Here is a 19564-nt window from a genome sequence, read left to right on the forward strand (position 1 = left end):
TTTGGATATTATGGCATTTAATACCGTTAGGCATCGCGCCCTCATGAATTCAGCAAAAACTTTTATACAGGTTGAAGACTCGTGAATGGCGGCCTTCGGGATTGAAGGGAAATCTGATTTTGAAGTGTTCTATTGCATTGCATGATGTACCACAGTGGCACGCAAATTTTGAGTCGTGCTGCTGACGTGCCTGATTCGCGGATGGTCCCAAAGAAGCAGGACGCAGCTGCAGTCCGCTGCTAGACATGGTCAAGCAACGCTTCAGGCTCTGGAAGGGGGTCACATCAGCGATCCGACGCTGCAAGTTGTCCTGGCTTGTTTTAGTTGCAAACTTGCTGATGACGGGATTGATGGAGCGAAAATGTATCAATTGCAATGCACTTCAGTAGCTTCTGATTACTCACAAGACACACACAATGAGAGTACTCTTGCGATGTAGAATGCTTTGATGTGATCGCCAAGGCGGGAGACATCGCAATTTGGGCTGGGCTTGCCCCAATTCATTATTGCCCCTCAAATCGCCCTTGAAGTACAAGTAGGGCTTTGGAGCGAGCACGTGCTAGCCTTTGATCATGCTCGACCACGATCTCTCATAATCGTCATTTTTGTTTCTCTGGCAATATCTCCTGCATTATTTGAGTGTCTTTTTTGCTTGTCTACTTGACATCTGCAGCTGCAGGTTGCTGCGCTCAAGCTCTTCTGAGAAATTTGTTGTACTAGTCCTGCTTGACGTTTTCGTTGCTCTGTGCGGGATTTGTACACTAGTTGAAATGGATCGGAGTTTCATGGGGTTTAAAGGCAGCCAAGGCACAATGCTGGCAAGACATGAGTGTGTCTTGCCGTTTGTGCACCAACAGATGCACTCTCAGCGTGGGCGTGACAGCAAACGACAGGCATTTGCACCTGCACATGCACCTGAAGTGGTGCGTTGTTCGACTCATTCCCCTGTTGGATTGGCAGACTGACGCTGTGCGCTTGAGCGTTCCTCTCAGTCAATGCTCCCACTGCAGGAACCTTTGGTTGCCAGTCCGTCTGGACAGGAGAGCAGAAGCAGACTTGGAGAGGGCATCCGCTCAGACTTTCCCATACTGCACCAGACCGTGCATGGCGACAAGCAACTCATCTACTTTGATAACGGCGCCACATCACAGAAGCCAAAGCAGGTGCTAGAAGCACTCAGGGCATACAACGAAGGCTACAATGCCAATGTACATCGCGGGGTGCACTATCTGGCAGCAAAGGTGCGCTCAGAGTCTCAGACTTGAATGAGCAGGAGCCGGAGCATTCCCTCAAGGCAGCACGGTGTTGTAGCTTTCTCCAGCTGCATTATACCTGCCAACCGAGCTTAAAAAAAGATAAGTGATGGCGCCTGAGCAAGGCGCTGTGTGCAGGCTACTTCTGCGTATGAGGATGCGAGAGACAAGGTGGCCCGACTCATTAATGCCAAGAGCTCCAGGGAAATTGTCTTCACTCCGAATGCCACAGCCGGGCTCAATCTGGTAGCGCAGAGCTGGGGCCGCAGCAACTTGGGACCTGGCGATGAGGTTCATCTTTGCAATGCTTTGCTGTCTTTGTATAAGGACGGAACGGATCTCATTGTCCTGCCCAGAAGATGCATGTTGCTCTGGCCACTTGAACAGGCAAGGTGCTCGGCATGCCAAGGCTGCTGCCTGTGAGATTCTGTCTCATGCTACTTCCTGTGTCATGCAGGTTGTCGTTTCTGTGGCTGAACACCACAGCAATCTGGTGCCATGGCAGATGGCCTGCCAAGCAACAGGAGCAACCCTCAGAGTGGTACCTCTTACCAAGGACACACAGGAAATTGATATGCAGGTACTCTCTCAGTTCCAACCCGTGATCGTTAGTTATTATTTTGTTGGCCAGGCCAGGATCTGCACATGTTTTTATTTTGTAAGGGTGACTGACACAGAATGTGCTCTTTGTGCTCCATCACACAGGCGCTTAAGGATGTGCTGTCAGAGAAGACAAAAATTGTGGCACTGGTCTATGTGTCCAACATGCTGGGTTCCATCCTGGATGTGGATTTTGTTGCAGAGGAGACTTGCAAGGTGAGCAGTTTGCAATGTTGACCCATTCATGTCTCATAGCACTGTTCCAATGGAATGTTGCAGCATCCTATGATTGATCTGCCTGTGATCAAACCAGCTCTGCATGCAGGTTGGAGCAAAGCTCCTACTCGATTGCTCGCAAGCAATTCCCAACATGCCAGTGGATGTACAGACACTCGGTGCTGACTGGATAGTGGCCACTGGTCACAAGCTGTGTGGACCCACTGGGATTGGTTTCCTGTGGGGCAGGTGCTGCTTTCCTCAAGCTCGGTTCATGCAGACTCTTGTTGCTCTCGGATCAGGATGTATCTGGCTCAAGAACAGAGTGAATTTATTCATTAAATTCTGCGATTCTGCGTGTTCCACTAATCCTTCCATTGCATGGCAGGAGCGAGGTGCTCGAGCAGATGCCACCATACTTGGGCGGAGGTGAAATGATTGAGGTGAGTGGCATTCTCCAACATATTGTCCGTGCGCTTTGGATCCTGATGCAACTCCCTGCAGTTGTGATTGAGATCCTTCTTAAGACTGCCAGGGGAGGTTGCTGAGATGTAGCAAAGTCATGTATTGAGCGATGTCTTGTGCTTGGTGCAGAATGTCTTCTTGGATCATTCGACGTATGCGCCGCCCCCGTCCCGGTTTGAGCCTGGCACGCCAGCCATAGCAGAAGCCATTGGAATGGGCGCCGCTGTGGATTACATCAGCGATTTGGGTTTGGAGAACATCCACAGCTATGAGCAAGAGCTGGGCGGATACTTGTATGAGAAGGCACGCTTCCTTTTCATCACTAGCCTGCTGATTTTCACCTGGGAAGCCTTTGAGTGTCTGTCTGCGGAAGCCTGCAGCAAGGTTGATCTTGGACAACTGTTAGAGCTGCAAGATCTGTGTTGCTGAGTATTACTGGTGTGTTCCACAGCTGAGTTCCGTGCCGGGGGTGACCATATATGGGCCACCGCCGGAGAAACGGGGATCTCCCCTCTGCTCCTTCAATGTTGAGGGAGTGCACGCAACAGACCTCTCCACATTCCTGGATTTCGAAGGTGAGCATCTGGACATTGCCTGTACAAGGCTGTCTGCTTTGTGCTCATGCAAAACATCCTGAACATGCAGACGTTGGGGCACAGTTTTTACTTTGGGTCGACCAATTGTCTGTTGAATTGCAGGCATTGCAGTGCGATCAGGACATCACTGCACCCAGCCGCTGCACCATCACTTGGGCATAAATGCGTCAGCTCGAGCTTCCCCTTACATTTACAACACAGTGGTAAGTGTGGTGGTTGAAAGTGTATCTGCTTCTGTTGAAATCTTGTCTCAGACACCTTTCCTTGCGGAGTTTGAATTCATCAAACGCTCGTGCATGGATGCATGCATGCATGAAGGTGACATCATATGTCCTGTGGCTTGCAGGGTGAAGTGGACACATTTGTGGAGGAGCTGCAGAATGTCCTGAAGTTCTTGAAGTGACCAGGGCGTTCTCTAGAGATCTCTGATCGTTCGACCACTTGCACGTTCGAACGGAATTCCGGCTGAGATTATTTGGCAGACCTTGACAAGCTTGGCAGACCTTAAGACTGATTGATCAGCCATGAGGATGATGACCATGTTTCAGGAGTGTAAGAAATATTAGTCGATCCCATCGTGCTCATCACGAGGTCCTTGCAATCACTGCATGAGCATGGCTGAAACCAAAAGGCCAACACAGGCTATGGGATTACTAACCGTGACAAACCACAGTGCCCTGCAAAGGGCTAGGACTGTGAGCATGGAGTCCAATGCCAACACAAAACATTGACAAGCACACCATGTCTCTTAGAGCATGTGCAAGTGCGATTGCTGAACATTTGGTGATCGACAAGGTGGAATCGTACACACAATAGTACAATTTAATAGCTGTTCTCCAAAGCCTGGCTTGGATGGATTGACTTATTGCCTAGGATGCACCCTGATATTTAAAGGATCGTTCCTATTTCAAGATGACGGGGGCTTGGGACTTTGTCGGTTCGTCCCCGGAGTGCGCGACAGCAAACGTCTCCTACGCACATCGCGTTCAAGATCATGAAAAGTACAACTGGTGCACTGTACCAAACAGCGGCAGTGATGCAGTGCTCTTCATCTCCATTGCAATTCTCGCCTCCTGTATATGCTCAGGGCAGCTGTCGGCTCTGTACATACTACTTCTAGGTGCGCCCCGCTGCAGATCTGAGAGGCCATGCATATGCCTTGATCGCTCTGCATGACTTATAAATCTTTGAAATCCAGTTTTTGTAAGAGCTCAATGCTCAGCATCGTGTACTCGTCAGGAGTTGCTCACCTAAATGAAGATGGCATGGGGCACCTTGACACCAGCCCAGCGACGCATAAACTGCTGCATGCTACCAAAACTGCAGTTTAAAGACTAATCGTCTTGAAATTTTGGTCAGGTGGTCTTTGCCAGGCGCTGTCCTTCCCCTTGAACTTGGGGCGGGTTGGAAATGCCTTCGCCCTGTTCCTGGGGGTGGAGCCTGCTGACATCTTTCTGTACGTGTTCTTGCCGCCCATCCTCTTCGATGCCGCTGTGCGGATAGACTACTATGTCTTCAAGAAGGTACAGCAGGGCATCACATTTGCATGCATTGATATCGGCAGCCCCATCCCATGTCGGGGCTTGCCCTGCTTCATTCGTTTGACAGCTACATATTTCGGCCTGCTGAACAGAAGGCCCTGTGCTATCAAGAGTTCAACACCGTTGATCGTGACAAGCTTGGACAGTATCTGCATCTCATGTGCCCATGCATGCCAACCAGTGTTTGTGCATGCAGATGATCGTGCATGTGATCTCCTTCGCATTCCTGGTGGTCATTGCCAGCACGGCCATGTTTGTGCCCATCCTGCTGTACGTCCTGGGCCTCAAGGACTTAGGCTGGACCTGGCAGCATGCAGCTCTGTTCTCGGCCATGATCGCATCTACAGATGCAGTCGCTGTGTCTGCCATCCTCAAGAAGGGTGCGAGAGTCTCCCAGCATCACTGGGCATCTCACTGGACAGTTGTGCATGACTGCCATGTATGTACCTTTTTGTGCTCAGCCATGACAGGTGTGGACCTGTCGTTTGCGCGCTTTCAATGTGCACAAGGTTTGTAAGGCTCAAAGCAGGATGCATGGCTGAGCAGGCGGCGCGCCAGAGAAATTGATTGTGCTTATGGAGGGCGAGTCACTCTTCAATGACGCCACCTCCATCGTCCTGTTTGAGATCTTCTTCCGCATGGTCAAGCGCATGCAGAACGGCAAGACTGCCAGCGATCTGGGGTTCTTTGAGCAGATGCTCGAAATCGCAAGCAGCATCTGCTGGCTGGCTTTCGGTGAGCACCCCTGAATGCATGCATGTCTTCTGAGCCTCTACTGGCTTCGTGTGCGCTGTCTTGACTGCTTGGGAGGCGTGCATGTCATCTGCAGCACCAGCTGGAGCACCTGAAGCGGCAATTGCTTTGCTGAAGCAAGCATCGATAACTTTTGTTGACTGTTGTTCTGACGCATGCGTCTGGCTTCAGGGGGAGTGGTGCTGGGCCTTGCCTTTGGCGTGCTTACTCGCTTGGTGCTCAGACTCATGCACAGGCGTGGCCACAAGGCCCCTGAGCAGCTGGCGCTCATTGTTGGCATGGCATACCTGTCCTTCTATGTGGCCAACGGTCCATGTGAGTCCAGCCTTCTCTACTCAATACAAGAGTACTGCTGTGCTAGTAACCTGTCGTGGGCTTGACGGGGACAATTTGCGCATAATATCTTGCAGGCTCTGTTGCTGGCATTGACAGGCTTTGCAATCAAAACGTTGGACTGCATTCTGCATTCTGCATTCTGCCTGGCGTGATGTCAGTAATGGTCCAAGCATGATGTTTGGAGACCATGCATGAATAGTTATTGGTCCGTGTGTGCTCAGGTGGGGTGAGCGGTGTCATAGCAGTGGTGGTGTTTGGCCTGTATGGCAGCGCGACAGGCAAGTGGCACATGAGTCCTCGAGTGGTGGAGAGTGGCGCCTTTGAGATCTTCTGGGACACAGTGGTCTTTGCCTTCAACGGCCTCATCTTTTTCTTTGCTGGCGCCTCCTCCATCAATTTCTTCTGGCGCTCCTCCACGGTGACCAATCTGTCTGCAATGAATGCTGCAAATCACCAGTGAAGCTTGCCTGGTGTGCACTAGTGCGCACCCCTGTGAGGACTCCTCCAGTGCATGCATCAGGGAAGATAACTTGAAATTTGTAATAATTGTAGGACTTCCAACCGCATGCACAGACATTCTTGATAGTCTAAAAATCTGTCACAGACCAAACTTCATCCTAACTTCTTGTGCCACAGGAACTGTTTGAGGACGAGGGCAATCTGGCAGTCTTATTTAAAATCTTCTGGCGCCTCCCACTGATTTTCATTGCCACTATCATTGTTCGGGGAGTCACCATCGCGCTGTTCAACCCCTTATTCAAGCTCGCAAAGTCAGGTGAGCTGCACTTACAGCTTCTTCCAAGAATTACCATCATTCATCCCTGTATGGACATGCTCCCTTTATAAGAGATAAGCCAAGTCTTGAGGCTACATACAAGCCAGTGGGGTTCGGAAAGGGATGCAAATGCATGCTGTTAGAATTATCCAGCAGATGCATGATTGACATGCAGATGCATGCTCAAAAAGGAATCATCACTGGCAATGTTGCGTGTTGCAGAGATGACAATGTCGGAGATTTTGTTTGCCACGATTGGTGGGCTGCGCGGAGCGGTCTCCCTGATCCTAACCCAGGTCGTCGTCACAGAGCAGAACCCAGATCCGACGCTAGCTAACCGCGCAGTCACTGCAGAGGTGCGCTCAGGCCCCTCTCTTCTTCACTCATGTCTCATCCCTAGCAATGAACCTGCCAAAGCTCTCATCGTCCTGGCAGGGCTCCTCTGGCCACCGACTGCAGATGCCACACACAGCGCCATTTTCTAATGTAGGTATTGTCAAAGTCATGGGGATCTGGCAGGGATCTTACTCGGCTATCGCACGTTGGGATCTGCTTGATGGGATTTGCTCTGACATGGAGTTTGCGTGTGTGACAGCTGGCGCTATGGACAGCGGGCATAGTGGTGTGTACTCTGGTGGTGAATGCCCCGCTGATGCCGCTGATACTGCGCTGGACCCGGCTGAGCGATATCTCCCCCGTCAAAGTGCGCATGCGCGGCAAGGCCGCCCGGGCGCTGCTGCGCTACACACGCACCGCCATCGAGGACCTGCAGCATGACGAGGACGAGATGCTGCGCGGTGAGTCATCGTTATGCAATGTATATTTGTCATCTGCACGAGCTGCATGCATGCTTTCGGGGAAGATATCTGGAGGGTATGCAGCAGAGGGGGATGCTGGTCAGGACAATGTCAATCGCTCATTTGCGAGTCAGATATGGAAGGCATCATGCAGCAGCAACCAGGAACTTTCATTCCATATTGCCCTTACCAAGGCTGGGACTTGACAACTTAATCAATGCATGCATGCATGTCCAGGCGTGGACTGGACGTCAGTGGAGACTTTCGTGGACTTGCATGGGAAGCTGGACCACTTCGCACAGATATCCCCCTCCAACGCTGAGAAGCAGAAGTGAGACTTATTTTTACTTTGCCATGAAATTTCAACTAGTGCATTCATTCTTCACGCATTCTTGTGTGGCCATCTCCTCGCTTAATTATTGCAAGGGGCAGCACAATTAGGATTGCTGAAACCCCTCTATCTAGCCAATATGAATGTAATATATGATCTGCTGAGGCAATACAGGTATTGCACCATGCATGCTGGGATGTGGGATATACTCAGCACTACTAACTTGTGAACAACATTCTGTGCTGCAGGGCGCAGGATAAAGCGCTGGCAAAGACTGCGCACTGGATCAACGGCTCATCCTCAGCGGTCGGCGACGCCCAGGGCCCAAGGCACTCCTCTGGGGACGAGGAGCAGCCGCTGCTGTCCAGGCTGAGCGTTGATGAAGAGATGGGCCTGGTGAGACAGCCATGACTGCCAATAGCGTTGATGAGCTAGATAGGAAGTTCAAGCCATCTAAATAATCTTCGAGGGGTTGCAAACCTATATGCTTGATTGGTCTGTCGATAAGCATCAAACCCCGACATGGCGAGTCTTTGTCCATACCCATCATTGCTGCCTCAGGCTTACTGGCAGCACCATGTCTCTGCAGGTCACTGATCAAGTCATTGTCTTTTTGGTGCTGAGTAGCTGCATGCTGCCTCTTGTGGGAAGGTTGATGAGCGCTTTTATGGCTGTGCAGGCAACAAGGGCCACTCTGGCCACATTGGAGGAGGGAGAGAACGAAGGAGGTGACGGGGAGGACAGTGGAGCTTCCGCCGAGCTGCCTCCGGCGGAGCTGGCGGCCGCCAGGCAGTGCGCAGCCAACCTGCTGCGCGCCAACACGGTCGCAGAAGAGATTGCCTTTCCCTCGGGCACGCAGTCTACCCTATTGCAGCTTACCAGCTCTACCAGGAGTGTTGTTTGTTCCCAAAGGGCTCCGATCTCTTGCCTGGTAGAGGGCGGGTTTAGCATGACAGGGGATGACAATTATTTCAGGAATAGCCAATTAGAGCAATGGAGGTTTGGCATGGTTGGTTCAGGGAATTGTCGGTACACAGACGATCAACGATGAAGATTATGTAATCTATTTCGGGGGCATGCAGGCATACAAACGCACTTCGGCCAGGTCATCGGGGCCGCGGAGGGCAACAAAGAGATGAAGGACCGGCACCAGGGCTTTGGGGCCTATGACGTACCCTTCCTCGGCCCATCGCGGCAGAACCAGGAGAAGGAAGCTGAACAGGTGCCCTACTCCTTTCGCTCTTGCATTTATATCAAATCGGCAGCTCCTCACATCATTCCGGGCATTTGTATGCATTTTTATGCGGCTGCTCGGTGAAGCATTTGCGAGTCTTCCTGAGAATAACTTGTCTTAGCGTTAAAATCTGTCTTTGCAGGAGGATGCTGAGCACGTGATCGACATGAACGACGATGAGAGCGAGCCTGAGGTGCTGGATTTGGAGAACCCGGCGTTTGACATCCGCTTGGCGGACGAGCTGCCCGCGCAGCCGCCCAAGATGGACCTCGTGGACCGGCTGGAGTTTGAGGAGGACGCAGCAGCCTCCAACGTTCCCTCCTCCCGGCTTTCCCAGGCCTCCCAGTGCGTCTACATGCCCTCTGCTAAGAACACTTTGCATAGTGCACATGGCGTTTATCTGCGGGTCTGTGCCTGACAATAAGTCATCTTCCTCCATGCGACGTGCTGTTCTGGAGCCTCCTTGTCCTAGTTGGCACTGATCTCTCTCTTGGCGACTTCAAATCCCACGCCACCCTTCTGCATCAAGACTGAGGACTTGTGGCTGGGTTAATGGGTCCTGAGCAAACCAAGTGCTATTAGATATGCCATATAGGTCAATGTGTGGCTACAATGGTGTCTTTCCTAAAACTCATTCAGCGTGAACCGCAGGGGGTTCATGTCGTGTTGGCTATTATCTGATGTGCAAGCAGAAGCAGTGCATGCATTGTTTGGACCCCCTTTGTTGTCGGCTGCAGGGCGTCACAGGGCACTGCGGACGCAACGCTGCAGCGAGAGCTGCTGGAGCAACAGCCGTCTCCCTTCCAGCGGTTTGCTTCCCAGAGCTCAATTGACTCCATGGCCACCATCCCTTCCACCACTGCACAGCAGCCAGTGCAGGCTCTTCCTGCGCCATCACCCTTCCAGGTCTGTGCTCAGGCTGCCACCTGCTCGGATCCTCTAACGCTTCCTCTTCGACTGTGTTCTGTGCGCATGCCCGCAGCATCAAACTGCACTGTGCTGCATGTAAGCACGGAATCATATGGGAATGCTGCATTCCTTGGCTGTGTATGAAGGCACATTCGCACATCCAAACTGACCTGTGCTGCAGATTGCCACTGACTCACGGTGAATCTGCTGCATGCCAACAGTTTGAGATTTTTTTTATCAAGATTGTGGCTGACGGAAGGTCACTGTCTCCAGGACGTGCTGCTTTCCACCCTTTCTGGGAGGGAGAGCCTGCAGCGTAAGCACCGCAGCACCGTCATCCCACAGCCCATCATTGTCCCGAAGATGGTCAGGCCTGGGTGAGTCACCACAGCCCACGTCACGGCCCTGCCTCTAGGGAGTGAGAGTTCATAAGAGTGTTTTGCTGGAGACTTCCATTCTCCAGGTGTCCTGTAGGGTGAACTAGAGTGGTATGCACATGGACCATGCATGATTTCAAATCATTTCCAAATCTTTTTCTGCATTGATCCGCGAGGTTGCTTTCGCTTTGAATCCCCAAGCGCAACAGGTTTGACATTTAGGTCTGGTTTTGGGTGGGCTACAATTCGACTGAAAAGTTTGGCGAGCACCTCTGTAATATTGGGCGTACTGAGATTGCAAAGACATCCAGCGGTCTCAGCGGTTTCACTTTTCTGTGAGGTGCTGAAGAGCGGGTATCGACTTGCCATTGCAGGGATGCGCGTGAGGGGGAAGGGGAGAGGCCGAGCATGCGGTGGGTGTCGATGGTGGGCAGCGGGCATGCGGAGGGTCAGCAGCCGCAGCAGCCAAAGGGGCGCACAATCGTGCGCCAGGACCCAAACGTGGCAGTCGGCGTCTCATTCTCCTTCACCGACACCTCTGCACCCACCCCCGGCGGCAACCGTAGGTGACAAGTACACAAAGTTATCTTAGTAATTCTGACCCTTTGTAATTTCAGTCATCACATCACCTCATCCCACCTCAGTATCTCCTTGATCTTTGAGTCTTCATGCACCATGTCTTGCATGTGGGTAAATATCGTTATCATCATTTGTATTGCTCGCTTTTTCTGCCGGAGGCAAGGTCTGCAGACAAGCTGCATGTAAAGGCTGCCATAATCCTTTCAGATCCAAGCAAGACCCAATCGACCTTGGGCGCGGTGCGCAGAATATATACCGCCCCCCGCCAGCCGGGGCTGGAGGGTGAGGAAGTGTGGCGAGAATATGGCTGCGCTGTGCTGCTGGGTTGTTGGCAGGCCAGGGAAACTAAGTAAAATTTCAGCTGACGAACCTGAGAAGATCCATTGGAATGGATGCTTGGCAGGACGCTGACGAGCAGGAAGAAGCGGGCAGAGACCAAGGCGCTGCACAGGGTGCTGAGCTCGCCGCTCATGCACAACCCTCCCGATGTCAACAATCCCGAAGACAATGAAGACATCGAGGATGACCTGGACGAGGATGACCCAGAGGTGCAATTTTCTCTAAATTTTCGTTTCTGTGTATCCCCAAACTGTCCCTGTTGACCTCAAGTTAACACATCCTGGAGCAGCGGACTCTGCATGTGTTCCTTGCCGCTGTGTACTCACTTTAAATGCAAGTGAGGAGGGCAGCACGTGTGCAGCAGGCAAGAAAGAGCAGGAAGGCAGGGGTGGAAGCAGTGTGGTACTGAAGCTGAGCATATCACTAATCAATTTGACTAAAGGACTGAGGAGCAACAGGTAGCAAGCTAGGATTTTAACAACGAGAAGGACAAGACGTGGTCATTTCATTGTCAATTGTTCACCACGTGTGGTGATGAATCCACCGGGTCGCTCACCGTTTTGTAATTCTATGAGCGCACATGGGGCTTTGGAATGGGATAAAAACGGACTGTATACGGCAAAATTTTATGTCGCGTCAGGGTGCATGTGTAATAAATTAATCTGTCTTTGCTATGCAGGTGCTGGCGGAGGCGCGGGTGCGGCTGGTGGCGGGACTGAAGCGCTACTTCCACGAGAAGCGCGGCCAGGGGCTGCTCAGCGGCCGGGGCATCGTGGAACTGGACCACGCATGCGACGCCGCCATGGACCGCTCCTCGCAGCCCCTCTCCATCTGGAAGGTCGTCGAGAGGTGCGCACTTTGGCGACCTCAACCTGCATGCTGCCTATTCAGGGAACTTCATGAAGTTATGCTGCCAGCTCCATTTAGGGCAGATTAAATCTACCTTCCCATGCAGAACCTCGACATGCTGTAGGACACAAGTCTGTGAATACTTACCGAGTTGCTATGCGCCAAAAATGTGTTGTGCAGGTTTGAATGTGGACATATTCTAGAGATTGAGCCAGATGTGGTGTTTGCGAGGTTTCCCTGGCACTGACAGTCGGTGTTTAACTGATTCCAATCCGCTAACGTGCTCCAGCCAGGTTATCACTCCTTGGTGCAAAGTTACTATGCCCAAAAATCGTTCGAGAGCGAATGTGTGCCGTGCAGGGATGTGTGCGGACGGGGGACAGTGAGGTGGCTGTCGCGCAGCCTCTTTTCGCTGCGCCGCCTGACCATCATGGCGGGAAATTGGGGGCCGCGCTTCCTCGTGAGGCCCTGCCTCATTGCCCCTGCCACCTGGCTCGCGGAGGTCAGCATCCCACTTCAATGAAATGGTTGATTGAGCATGTTTCCAATGCTGCAGGTTTTGTCCCTTGATCAGCATCAAGGTGCTACGGATGTGACTTGCAATTGAGAGTAGATACAAATGTGTAATATTGGCTGGCATGCAGTTTGTGACATGCAATTGAGAGAGGGTACAATTGCTTAACATTGTCTGACATGTACTTTGAAAACCATCATTTTTGCTGACTTTTGGAATGGTGAGAAAGACTAGGAACCTGATGTACATGCAGCGCTATTTGAATGTAATAATGGACTGGCATGTTCTGTGTGCGCAGCTGCTGGGTCGCCAGCTCAGCGGCGTGATGCTGCTGTCGATTGAGGTGGCTGTGGAGTACTGGCTGGCGCTCACGTGGAGCCCCCAGGCACAGTGGCTGAACGAGCTCGCCAAGAGCGGCGTCATTCAGGACGAGGTGTGCAATTCGGCTCACCTTGACGTTCACTTGATCATGAGATCATTAACGCCCTGCTTTTGCTCAAAATATGCTCACTTCCTGTCTAGGTAGCCTTGCATGCAGCATGCAGTCCCGTAGTGGGCTAAGAAAAGACTGTCAACTATCCTCCAAAAGAGCTGACATGCTGGTATCGTCCTGCACCGGCATATGTCGAGTGGCGCATTCAAGGAGCATAATGAAGAAGCATGATTCAATCAAGTCTGTGTCAAGAAACTTCCTGAGGGTGTGTCATGATGCCACAGGTAAAGTCGGAGAGCAAGAAGGTGTGGAGGTTCATCATCGAGCGGGAGATTGAGGCCCCTGCCAGGTTCCAGGCGATCCAGACCCACCGGGCAGCCATGGCCATCCTGCGCCAACAGGTAGCCCAACGATCTGAATGTGCTGGACAAAATCTGAGCGCAAGGACAATTATGCACGTCTTGTTATGCATGCATGTTATGCATGCGAGCATAAAGAAGGCGTCTCAAAATTCGTTCATTGCACCTTCCTGAGAGGGGCTGAGGGGATTGTCACGGTCCATCATAAAGTAAGCTTAGAGAGTTGCTAGGTGACCATCCCCACCACTCGTTTCAGCAAACTGCAACGCTTTTCTGTTCCAATGTTAAGCGTGCCAAGGGACCTCCAAAGCAGGCTTGTGTCATGCCATTGGGGTTGTGCCCAGCATTCAAATTTTGCTGGCAGGGGTTGTTTGTGGAGCAGCTGTACCACAGCGGCATGGTGGACGAGGTTGAGAAGGAGCTGCTATCTGAGCCCATCCAGAAGAACGAGCGCCGCCTCATGCGCAAGCACTCCCTCGGCCTCTCCCATCGCATTGACGAGGTGCCTGCACCTGGTCATCTCACGCCTTGCACACAATATTGTGGTAGCAAGATTTATGCACAGCTTTGTCTCCTTGCTGCCCAACAGTACCTTGGCTTGATGAGAATTTGCTTGATATTGTGTGTGTGTGTGTCTGTCTGTGAGCGGAACCGCGGTGAAAGCATGCTTTTTTCTGCAGAGCCCCATGTGGAGGGCCATGTCAGTCATGCATGTCCTGAGCAAGATCACCTAAAGCTGCATTTGATTTTTACAGCCTTGAGCGCTTCTGGCTAGATGCTTACTGAAGGAATGATCAATTTGCAGGTGCTGAACAACCTGCCCTTCCTCAAGGGTCTGCCCAAGCCGGTCTTCGACGCGCTGCTGGCGAGCGGCACGCTCATCAAGTGCACCAGCGGCGAGACCATCTGGACGCCCCCGCGGCCGGCGGCGGCCACCGCGCGCGGTGGGAGCAGGGCGGAGGGCGGCGATCCCTGCCCCGGGTCCGGCATTTATATTGTCATTGCGGGCCTTGTGCGCAGTAGCTACGTCACTGCCAGCGGCCACACCCAGGTGCCTCCCCTAAACAATGCTTTTTGTTCAAGTCGAGCCTCAGGCAAGCTTCCGAGGAGCCGCTTTGCATCCCGCCTGTGCCTGACAACCCCAGCACCATTATCCAACCTTGATATTGGGGATGCCAGCTATGGGTGGGTTGTACATTGGCTGATCTCTGACATGCAACATACCAAAGATCATGCGGCCTTGCATTGCATGTCTGGTGGGATTGCCATACTGCAGCATACTTCAGGCCTTGAACAGAACGGCAGCAGGGCGGACCACCAGAAACTGACAGCCTGCTTTATAAACAGTTGAAGGAGCTTTCTCTGGGCATGCGCAGGAGTACTTCATGGGCAGGGGTGGCGTATTTGGGCTGCTGAGCTCGCTGGCGGGCGAGTCTCTGCCGGGCAGCGGGCCCTGCGTGGCCGTCGGCAATGCGCTCATGCAGGGCCCCGTGCTGTTCCATTTCCCCCAGAGCCTCGTCACCGCTGTCCAGCAGCGGGCAGCTGCAGGAGACTCCCACCTGCGCCAGCTTGAGCTCGACCTGTACCGGTGGGGCCGCCTGCTCTAGCGCACGAATACCGTGTCTTGCGACTGGGAATCTGTAACGCAGCAGACATGCCTTGGGCTCCTTGTCTTCATTGAAATAGCCAGGGACGATCCCCGCTGCTTCTCATGTTCCAGCACCCCTTTCCGAGTTCCGGCCCAGCTCATGCAGAACAGCCTAGCTTTGCAAGGCTCTTCTATATGAGATGCGGCACGAGGATTGGAAAGAGGTGCTGTGCTGCTCTTCCTGAACAGACTGCCAGAAGATGACATTCTCAGAAGCGCATCTTCCAGAGCGACGTGGCATGGATTGGCTGCAGCGTGGCGGCGCTGTATCTGGTGGAGCGGCTGAAGAGCGAGGTGATGGCGGCGGCCGCAACGCACTTCCAGGCGCTGGCCGTCGGCCAGGCGCGCAGCCGCACCATCAAGCGCCTCGCGCGCAACCCGCCCGGCCACCGGCAGCCCATGCACGTGCGCACACACATCCCTCCGCCGCTGCTGATTATTTTTGCACTTCGTGACCCTGCTTTGCGCATGTTTGCACAAGCCCTCATAAGGGGCTTGCTGAGGCGCTCCAGAGCGTCTTGGAGATAGAAGACTAAGGAGCGACTGGTGGTAGCAAGTGGGACATGTCTCGTTGGCCGGCCAATTCCGGCTTATAATGCACGCTTGGGCGCAATTGGCGTCGGCACAAGGGGGCTTTGTTCGGCCTGGCCATTCGCATTTCTCTGAAAGGGAGCCATTCAAATTTGAGGACTTTATGACCCTGCTTTGCGCATGTCTGAGCGCATGTGCCGATGGCTGTGTCTCATTTGTGCCATTAGCCTCCTTGTTTTCCATGCAACTTTGCATGTGTGATTCAAAGGCTGTGTAGACTGATGTGTCGATGACCTCATTGTGCCTTGGCAAGTCGTGCAGCTTTGCAATACCTAGTCGTCCAAGCAAGAGAAATTTTTGTGCGCAGAAGGACTCCCGTTCAGGAAGAAGAAAAAACGGCAGTATCTAAGTGGGGCTGGCTGCGCAGGTGCACGATGTGTGGGCCAAGGTGGGCCACACAGCGAAGGCGCATGATGTGATGAGCGCTGAGCTGGAGGCTGCGCTGGAAGCCCCGCTGGCGATGCACCTGGGCGGCGAAACAGAAAAGGGGAGGGACTCCAAAGAGCACTCCGATGACAAGCTGCGCGAAACGTGCAACATTCACGATGACATGTCGGGTGCGCTGCAGCTGAACTCCATTGCACCATACATTAAGAACACGATACATACGCCGTGTACAAGACCTCTTATTCCTTCCATGATGGACTTGGCAGCAGGGGTTCTGCGACTGTCCTGGAAGAGACATGAGCTCTCATTCATGGGTGTCTGTAGAAGCATTTGTCGAGCCAGGCACATGAGGTCAAAAAAAACTGCAGCATATCTTGAAGAAGATGGCAATGGCTCAATTACATGGAGTGAGATCCATGTAATTTCCGATGTTGCATCATCGTGATCACTCTGTCTCGGTCCTTCAGGTCTGCACCAGAACGGCCCGGGGCGCAACGGCCCAACCGACTTGGAGGTGGTGAGCAGCCTGGAGGCCCGCAAGGTCTGGAAGCACATCCGCAAGCACGCCGCTCAAGGTGAACTCTCCCTTACTTTTTGCCCCACACTCACTTGTGCTTGTTGACACCACTTTTAACGCAATCCAAAATACGCAAATCTGCGCCGTTTTTGCCGTGCTATTTCATGGTGAGCCTCTTGACAGCTCTTTGTGAGGAATCACAAGCACGCATGATTTGGAAGTTGCACAAGACAAGAGCTTGCTGGTTGTCAGGGCGTATATGTGCCTCTCCCACTAGATAACGGTAAGGGCGACTATAGAAGGAGAAAAGTTGCATAACATTCATTGCATGGGGCAGGCCTCACAAGAGCTGGATATTTTACGTAAGGGAGGACTTGAGTCCAGTGGATCGTCATTGCATTGGTGGAGAAGTTGCCATGATCAACAGAATGGAGAAATCTGAGACACGTGTTGCTGGACGTGCCTAGATCCCAGATGCCTAGGAAGTGGAAAACGTGTTATAACAAACATTTCATGGGTATCTGTTGCAGCACTGGCGGAGCTGAAGCAGGGGATGCGCGATGCGGAGTTGGTCCAGCTGGCGCCCGGGGAGATGCACATCCAGCAGTCCAGCTGGGTGCTGCTCAAGGGCACTCTGCGCATCACCGGCCACGCTGCATTTGTTCCTGCAGGCATGCCAGGTGCGCCCCTTGTGTGCAAACCTGGCTTGGATCTGGTCTGCATGCATTTAATCTCAGTAGAAATCTCACGGTGGGCATGGCTGGATGGTATCTGACAGTGAGGAGGGATGCTAGGTGCGCCTGCGCCTTGCATGCAGTGTTGGCTTGATCTGGTGTGCTGCATGCATTCGCTGTATGAAGAAAAGCTAAGTGGGTGCGATTGGATGGTGAGTAATGGTGCATTGTTGGGAGCAGTGAGGAGGGAAGCTCGCAGCGGCGAGGCAGCCGCCTCCACCTCAGCAGAGGACATTGAGCGAAGTGGGCTCTGCACCCGCTTCTTCTCTCATGCATATTTACTTACTGTTCCACTCATGCTCATATGGCGTGAATTATTTTACGCTATCTTGAATTACCAGGATTTTTGATGGCTCCGGGGTTGACATAACGAGCGCAAACAAAGAATTCCACGCCACACGGGCATTGGATTTTTTTTGCTATGCTTTTGTGTGCCACAATGCTTTGGCGGCCCCACATGAGATCCCCACAGCTGCTCTGATACTGCTTCCGGTGCTGTTGTAGGCCAGCAGGGTGACCTGGAGGTTGCAGTGCAGTACAGCGGCCCGGCAGTGCTGCCGTGGCTGTGGCAGCCTGTGGAGGTGGATGGCGATGTTGTGCTGGTCCCCCAGCCTATCCCCCACATTGCAGGCCCCTCAGGCGAGCCCCCCTGCCGCACCCCCTAACATTTTCCCACACGGGCAGTGACGGTCACAAGTGCTTCTTGAAGCCAGACTATTAAATGAGATTGTGCCTGGCTGTGCTGTGGACGGCTTCTCGGGCCGCCTGTTGATGGCGGTCTATTGCTAATTGGCGTTGATCTGGCGTCCTCGAAGAAGTTGTCCATATCACAGTACAGAGAGGGATTGGGCAGCCGGTTTACCCATGCTAAACTAGCCTTTTAGCAGTAGGGAAAAAGGGCAATGCGCTCAAGCGGAAAAATTCACATCTCCAGTCTCGTCTGTATGTGTTTGAGGGGTGTGGGGCGGTGTGCGCAGGTGCGGTGCTGCTGGTGTGCCGCACTGAGGAGAAGGACAGCAGCGATAGTGAGACCCGCAGCGAGGGCTCCTCGGTGGAGCCCACCCCTGATTCACCCACGCAGTCCGAGTGAGCTACCCTCCCCGCCCATTTGCCCTATCTTGGCAAACCCCTCATGCAGAAATGTCATGTATCTGGTCTTCAGAGAGGCAGATTCACCTCTGCCGCTTTGGAGGTGAAGGTGAAGATGCTTGACATTCCAACATGCCGGGGACGGTGGCCATCTCAAATCATTTATGTCACCATTCGGTTCCAAAGTTGCTGGCCTCAATGTTGCTAACATTGGCATGTCATTCAGCTGATTTACTCGCCAGAAGGCACTACAAATGTGAATATAGTGCCAACAGGCAGCCCGTGCACATGCTGCACCTTACCAGAATTGTTACTGTAAAACATCAGCGCTATTTTTCAATGCGCGCGCAGGCAGCCCCAGCCGCCGGCGAGGCGTGCACAGGAGAGGGCCCGGGCAGCCGTGGCTGCGCGCATGCGATCGCTGCCGGGGGACGGCACGGGCGAGGCCACAGAGCACTTCGGCCCCATCCAGTCCAGCACAAACGCCAGCAAGCGCCTGAGAGTCATCTCCGTGCGCCACATTCCCACCTGATGCGCTGTCCTGTGTTGAGCCATCTGGGCCGTGCCATCTCGAGCGTCGAACCAAACTTCAAGAGGCGCGGAAGAATTAGATAGTGGGGATTACGTGGAAGAGATCGAGGATCCCCTGCATACCTTGCTGCTTGCGCCGCTTCTGTAGATTCAAGAGTATGACACGATAATACACGGTGCCCGGAGACATGTCAGCATTCTGCCCTAAAGCAGCAGGGGCATATGGGGCACTTGTGAAGCTCAGGGATAGACTGATAGATGGGTGGTGGTGCGTGGTCAGAATTTCAAGGTGTTGTGTCATTTAGAGTCCAGGGTAGTGTTCTGGTGTGCTGTGTGGGCGCGTCTGGTCAAAGTGCAAGTCATGTGCATTACAACATGACAAGGTTTGCCAGGGTTTTTTTTGTGAGTGGTTTGGTAGGAGGGGCTCTTGAATCAGGGTAGGGAAGATTATAGATCCTTGTCATGCCTTCACACAATCAAATCAGGTTTGTGCAAGGACACCAGCAGTGTGGCTAGCAGACACAAGGACAGCTTAAATTCAAGCAGGAACAGATCAAAAAAGTTTATGTGCATTTTGGCTTACCTGGGAGTTTTCATGCTTCAGTATGCAGATCAGAATGATCTAGGCTTGTGCTTGGGATTGTTGTATTAGAATGTGCAAGCGGGATCATAAATATGAGGGATGGTGCTTTCTATTCTCATGCATTGCATCGTGACAGACAGCAGGAAAGTCAAGGAAATACCTTATGATTTCTCGAGGTGTTGTAGGCATTTTCTATCTGTATCATGCGCAGCTAGCCGCACTAGTTTA

General features: G+C 52.7%; 2 protein-coding genes across 2 annotated transcripts; both read left to right on the top strand.

The window, feature by feature from the left end:
• Positions 1-995: 995 nt before the first annotated feature.
• Positions 996-3533, top strand: COCSUDRAFT_37143 (cysteine desulfurase; the record flags this gene model as incomplete). Its single annotated transcript, XM_005646330.1, has 10 exons — positions 996-1241; positions 1392-1544; positions 1711-1833; positions 1959-2069; positions 2167-2318; positions 2458-2512; positions 2664-2837; positions 2986-3109; positions 3233-3333; positions 3477-3533. 10 exons carry the CDS (start codon positions 996-998, stop codon positions 3531-3533), a joined length of 1296 nt encoding a protein of 431 aa, XP_005646387.1.
• A 509-nt stretch (positions 3534-4042) lies between these two features.
• Positions 4043-18754, top strand: COCSUDRAFT_56295 (hypothetical protein; the record flags this gene model as incomplete). Its single annotated transcript, XM_005646331.1, has 33 exons — positions 4043-4096; positions 4504-4653; positions 4868-5051; positions 5218-5406; positions 5596-5739; positions 5982-6178; positions 6397-6535; positions 6758-6891; positions 7131-7332; positions 7570-7663; positions 7912-8059; positions 8343-8486; positions 8769-8885; positions 9040-9242; positions 9635-9803; positions 10080-10183; positions 10558-10749; positions 11166-11310; positions 11781-11950; positions 12311-12452; positions 12763-12897; positions 13182-13298; positions 13621-13758; positions 14062-14307; positions 14633-14844; positions 15159-15309; positions 15863-16052; positions 16350-16457; positions 16930-17079; positions 17314-17376; positions 17638-17735; positions 18068-18219; positions 18574-18754. 33 exons carry the CDS (start codon positions 4043-4045, stop codon positions 18752-18754), a joined length of 4962 nt encoding a protein of 1653 aa, XP_005646388.1.
• Positions 18755-19564: the final 810 nt, after the last annotated feature.

This window comes from Coccomyxa subellipsoidea (genome assembly GCF_000258705.1).
Source record: "Coccomyxa subellipsoidea C-169, whole genome shotgun sequence".
Taxonomy (NCBI): Eukaryota; Viridiplantae; Chlorophyta; class Trebouxiophyceae; family Coccomyxaceae; genus Coccomyxa; species Coccomyxa subellipsoidea.